Genomic DNA, 6,252 nt, shown 5'->3' with positions numbered 1-6,252 from the left:
CCACCTCAGGCATAAAAACATAACTAAGTTCCCTCCCTCTGCCTCAGAGGATGGTTACGTTGTAAAAATCTATGTTGGTTTTGATTTATAATATCAATTATCGTTAATCTCATGCTAGTTCTGGAAAACATGGAAAACTACAAAACTCACTTCAACTTCACTTCGTTTTTCTTTGCAGATTCTTTTTTAGATGATGATGGTGAGAAACTAATTAAATAAATGCAGGCTAGGAACAATGTCCCGCTATTCTCTTTTCACGTTATAAATAAATAAAGACTATGTGTGCAGGTGTTTTTAAGGAAGAGTTAGCTATTCATTTGCCTAAATCTGATTGGATTAAATTCCCATCGTTGACTGCTGTATATGAACGGAAAGGGGCGTGCTAATTTGATTGAAAATTAAAATTTTGACTTCCTTTTTCGTTGTCAAATTTATTCAGAGCAAATGCTGAAAATATTCGTTTTAGGTCCTCTTAGTGGTTTGAAACGACAGAACGGTGCGAGAAGCTGTGCGCCCGAGACTAACAAAGGTACGGTGTACTAACCTTCAATCTCCTTTACACTATGCCAAACGTGCACTTTCAGCATTACACGACCCTCCATTTCCGTTTTGTTTTGGTATATTCCAGATCCTCCCCGAAGCTCTCCGAAGCTCTCCGATGCTCAAAGCGTGAGTCGGAATAACAAAAGTAAGTTCACAAACGATTGCATAGCATGCATCTAGTTGATATTAAATGAAAGCAGACTGACGGAAAAATGCTTCTATTACTATTTCGTTAGGTAGTTGTGTAGAGTAAGAAATAGGAATTTGATCAGTTAAAACAGGTGACAGGTCCAAAAACCCTAATCATTTTGAGGCAAAAGTATAGATCATTTGTTATGAACAGAAAAAATTAAACTTAGAACAGTTGCATTTACAATTTGACCATGTTTATTTTCAGGTCCTCAAAGAAAGAAAGTGCCAAAAACTGTGCCACAGAGTCCCAGAAGTGAGTTGATAAAAGCAGACAAGAAAGTATTCGATACATATACAAAACATTTACTAGGAAGAAAATAGTTCAACAAAAGCTAATTTTCTTGAGGTTGCGCTTCAATGATAAACTGAATAATCATGTAGAGCCAAGAAAATGCAAATTTAAATCCTATCAAACCAACAGACTTACAAAACAAAACTCAATCTCCTGTCTTGAACAAATCATGGAAGACAACTATGCCGCAGAACCACATTAAAGGAGCTCAGTCACGATAATTTGAGTTATTTTGGCCACATACAAAATTACCTTTGAATGGTAGGAAACCTGAAAATAACAGTTTAATAAGATAGAAAAACACCAGAGAGATAATGATAAACCATAAAGGAACAGGGATGCCTAAGGATGGAGAAGATTGACACGGATTACAAACGAAGAATTTGAAAATTTGAGGCTACACTTTTCAATCTGCGCAAACCGTGACTGAGCTCCTTTAAGCCAATGATGAAATTATACCACAGTCAAACCTTTATTAGGCAGTCACTTGTACTAACATACATACATAGATAAACTTTATTGAAACTCAGAAATCGCCTCCCTTGATAACTGTAAAGTCGACTTCCATTTTAGGCGGTCCCATAGAACTGTCCCTATTGTTTTGTCCTGTATTAAACGTTCACTATACACAAGGAAACAATTCAAAGATATTAAATGAAATTAGAAATGACAGAAAAATAATGGTATTGAGTGCAGACAAAACTGATTTCATTCCAATGCAACATTGAAGGTACGTACGTCGTATTAAGCGGTCAAGCTTTGGCCATTCCCCTGCTGGTGCCACTTTAAAAATAGACCTTTGACTTTAATTTCTCATGGCAAGGTTTGAAAATCTGAAAAGTGAAATCGTTAGTTTTGTGCTTTCATTTGCAGACCGCGGAAGATGATAAATTCGGAGTTGTCCCAGGAAAAATTTCCCGCGAGAAAAAAATAGGTGCTAATCGAGTGTGTAAAGCACTTCAATAAACAATAACATAAATAATCATGACTATATAAATAAAATTCTTGTATCTGATTAGTTATCAGCAACCCTGATTATTGGACAGTTTCGCTTGAATGGGTTCCTTTTCCAACTGAATCTCGGAAAGTAAATGCTGTCTTCTTCACTTTCGTATCTTGTTATAGTTATGATTAATTGGTAAAAGGACAAATCGCAGTCGCACGATTTCTTTTTCACTCAGTCCTGACGGTAACGATACGGGTTAACATGGTCAGACGAGAAAAATGACTACATGCTAATGTTACTCACACAGCACGGGCGCTTTTTCATTACTGTATTTCAGGTCCTCGCCATAGTTCAGATGGACAGAAAGCTTCTAAATATGTGGCGCCAAGAAGTAAAAGTAAGTTGATACCCGACGAAGGAATCACGAGCGTTTTTTCCAGTGGTTTTTAGGCAAAACGTATGTGTAGTTGATCAACACTGTTGAAAATGTTGTTGTAACAATTGGCGTAACGATGTGAAACTTGCAAATATTTAACGCAGTTTATGTGTAACTATTGCATTATATGTTCGCCGGCAAAGAAAGAGGAAAAAACGATCAATTTGGGTAAAATCATGGAAAGCCACAAGAGACGAAGAGGGAGCATTTTTGACGGTGCTTGCGGTAACCTCACCGCTTGCTTTGGTTCTGTTCTCTTAAAATCTTCGCAGTCCAACTTTTCCCATTCAGCTGTTAGCATCTCTTCTTCGTCAACTTCCCATGTGTGCTTTTTTCTGCGGACTTTCAGGTTTCCTTAATGTTTCCGGCCATTGTGGTATGACGAAAAACACAGATACTGATTTCCCCTGAGGGGACCCCTGGTACACATTTTAGCAGTTATCTAAAGAGAATCGCAGCAAAGTCGCAGTGAAATTTGCATATTCAAAATACCTGCTCTCTTCTCCGCAGAGGCCTCTTTCGTGCTGTTTTGACCGTAAAGGCTTCTTGGCCGTAGGCTGGTAGTTCGGAGGCTGGGAAGAGGGAAAAACGGAAGCGCGCGGGGAATGCCGGGAAGGAGAAAGAGAGAAAAGGGGCTCCCGCCCTTTCCCTCTTCCCATCGTTCCCCGCGCGCCCTCCTAAACCCAATATTATTATTTAATTTCCCATATAAGGAGCCTCTGCGGAGGAGAAAGAAATCGCATTAAAATCGCATGGATTTTATACGAGTGATTTTGCGTCACGATTAAGTCGCCGTAAAAATCGCATCCAAAGTAAAACTAAAATTCGCTGGTGTGAACGGGCCTTAAAACTGTATTTCTTTCAGTCAGTTTTGTCAATTCTCGGGTTCTGTAAGCACCGTGACCCCGATGGACATGTTTTGAACCTTCGGCTGGCGTTTGTTCGGGCCCTGAAAAAAAGTATGGTGCATTGTGTCTTCCCAAAATAATCTACAGAAGTCCCATGCCTCACGTCACTATCAGTTCAGAAAACTTGATCGTTTTAAAAATATACTAATCAGTTATGTGCTTCCGTTTTCAGGACAGACAGTAGTGAAACAGCGATGGACAAAAGAAGAGAAAAGAGCGATCCTGGGTCGTCTAGGGCGTTTCATAACTTCGGGTGTTGTGCCAGGAAAAGGGCCATGTAAGGAATGTATTAAAAGGAGCCAAGGGGCCCTGAGCAGTCGCTCATGGACGGCTGTGAAGTATTTTGTGAAGAACGAGGTTGATAGACGAAAACGGCTGGTCAACAAATCATCAGTTTAAAGCGACGCCCTATACAGGCAAACAAACAAGCGTGTGAGAATTTGATTCTTTTAGGATAAAATGGCACACAAACCAAGGTGAAGTTTTCATTGGCGAGTGAGCAAACAAAAGAGCTGACATAGCTGCTTTAGACTGATGATTTGTCAATATTCAGTCGTAATAATCCTATATATTTACGCGACTCCTCCCTTCATTGATTGATTGCATGGGCACACAGCGGGTCTGTTAGCTTTCTTATCTAACTAGGCTTTTCGGCGACGTTTGAATACACCGGATCCAAAACAAAAAAGAAAAACAAACAAACAAAAAAGGTTAAAACAAGCGGACTTCTTGAGGGTTCAGGTCTGCGAGAATGTTTTTTTTTGTTTTTTCTTCTCCGGAAATGTTGAAAATTGGACTGTCTGAAACGCCGTCATTGCTGCGCCCTTCAATAACATGCGGATTCTGAAATTCAAAGCTCAAGCGACGAATGCGTTTTCGCTAACGTCAATCAAATGTTCGGCGGCTCCTCCCAGCTTGCTTCTGTGAAAACGATAGTTTTCAGCGTAGAATATAATCTTTAAATTCCCCGAGTGCGAGGGCTTTCCCTGCCCTTGGGAAATTTCACGGTTTTCAATTATTTCTTGACGCATTATTAAACTTTGCGCCTGAAAAAGATCGCTCAGATTGAATTGTCATTTAAAATTTCAGCGTTTTTAAAAGTCAAGAAACCGTAAATGTCCTTTGTTTAGACTTCTCAGGAATTTAGTTATCCATTTGCATCAAAATTTTCCTCCAAAACTTTGGAAACACGAAGAAAACGTCGCCATTTCCTAGACGACCTCCAGCCACCCCACACTAATGGCTGATAGTGTTCAATGGCTCAGCCAATCAGATTACAGTATTTGCAGTAGTATACTTGAAGAATTCTACTAATGGTTGATAGTATACGAGTAGCTCACCCAATCAGATTGCAAAATTTGCAGAAGTATACTAGTAGAATTCTACTAATTAGTCGTCACGCGCTATTTAAATACATTTTTAGCGCCTACACGCGACCCTGTGCGTGCTGCAGTCTTGTACTCCTGGGGACCACAGCGCTCGGAGAACTCCCGATAAAGCATGGGAACTAGTCCCTTATCGTTCTATAATAGGCCCTTTGCACGATCCGGTCACATGGTACGGAATTAATGATGGTGGGACACAAGTTACACAGTTGGACTTTCAAAACAAAGGAATCGAAAGGTCGGGCTGGAATGGTACGAGTTCCTTTGTTTTGGAAGTCCCACTGTATAACTTGCGTCCCACCATAATTAATTCCGTACCATACGCAAAGGGCCTATTTTATAAGACCTGATTTTTTTCAACTAAGTTTATATTTCTCTACGATTACCTCGTCCGCATTTATGTAATCACTCCTCTGATTTTACAAGCGATTCAACAGTTATATTTTCTTTCGTTCGTGTTTTCAAATTGGAGTTGATTGTGCGTGTTACTAGGTCAAATAGTAGCCTTGGCAGTGTATTACATGTATTTTATTTTTTTGGTGCCTGTTAAGCAAGTCAGACACTGGGCTGCGTGTTTGGCAGACATAATTGCATCCAACCTCGTTCCTAGAGACAGTGGGAACAAAGTTGATTTGCATTTACAGTCAGACCTTTATTATGCGGACCATTCTCTACTAAACGGATGCGGTCACCACTTAGACTCCACAAGTAGCTAACTTTATTACATTTCACCTCTATTTAAACGGTAAATCTTTATGAAGCGCCCAGTTGACTATTTCCCCTGGGCGACAACTTAATAGAGGTTTGACTTGTACTTGTTTTGTACGTTTTGTTAGCTATAGGCCTGTTATGTTAAGCTAGGCTGTTACATTGCTGTAGCAATAAGCGGATTTCTTTTCGATGACTCTCACAGATGTGAGGTGTGGTTTATTGTTGTCCAAATGTTGACTCCCGGGCGGATACTACACGAAGTTCTATGCGGGTAGGCCCCGTCCCGAGGTCCAACCCCTTACACTTTTGTATGCTATTTTAAACTGAAAAGGTACCCTTTCTTATACCTTTACTAGAAAAATGGTACCTCTTTCATATACTTTCGTAACTGGCCCTTATTATGAATAAGGCGCCAAAAAAGGAAGCCTTCTTGTCATTTCAATGTAGTGCTTAATAAACGAAATGATACAGCCCTGAGGTGCGTCTATTCGAAAAATTTCAATTGAAGGCCCTTTAAAATAACTTAATAAAAGATTTCCTCGGCCTTTCATATGCCTGAACTTGTGAAATCACTACCCTTTTATACACCTGAAGCCTGGAAAAGCCTCCCCGTATAGGCCATTTTAGGTAGTACACCTCGGCTGTTGACTATACAGTGGTATTAAATCGTTTTTGTCTTGCGGTTTACACGCGAGCTTTGCTTTGCTTCTTCAGCAGAAATAATTATGCGTTAAAAACGGCGTCAAGATGTAAATGAGGCCTTTAAAAATGAACGAGAGTCCCACTAGAGATTGGCTAAAATAATGCGCACCTCTGGAATCTGGATGTGCTCGTTAATA

General features: G+C 39.9%; 2 protein-coding genes across 3 annotated transcripts in view; both read left to right on the top strand.

Annotated features, from left to right (window-relative positions):
* LOC145495092 (uncharacterized) overlaps nucleotides 1–6,252 on the top strand; it is a 31,670-nt gene that overhangs the window by 23,159 nt on the left and 2,259 nt on the right. The window lies entirely within an intron of this gene.
* On the top strand, nucleotides 12–5,979 carry LOC145494970 (uncharacterized). The gene is made up of 5 exons (XM_081474546.1): nucleotides 12–529; nucleotides 629–688; nucleotides 941–988; nucleotides 2,311–2,370; nucleotides 3,490–5,979. Exons 1-5 carry the CDS (start codon nucleotides 445–447, stop codon nucleotides 3,714–3,716), a joined length of 480 nt encoding a protein of 159 aa, XP_081330672.1. The 5' UTR covers nucleotides 12–444; the 3' UTR covers nucleotides 3,717–5,979.

The sequence above is a fragment of the Orbicella franksi genome, chromosome 8 (assembly GCF_964199315.1).
Source record: "Orbicella franksi chromosome 8, jaOrbFran1.1, whole genome shotgun sequence".
NCBI classification, from domain to species: Eukaryota; Metazoa; Cnidaria; class Anthozoa; order Scleractinia; family Merulinidae; genus Orbicella; species Orbicella franksi.
Note: the sequence above shows the minus strand (reverse complement) of the source record. Positions and strands in the feature narration are given on the sequence as shown.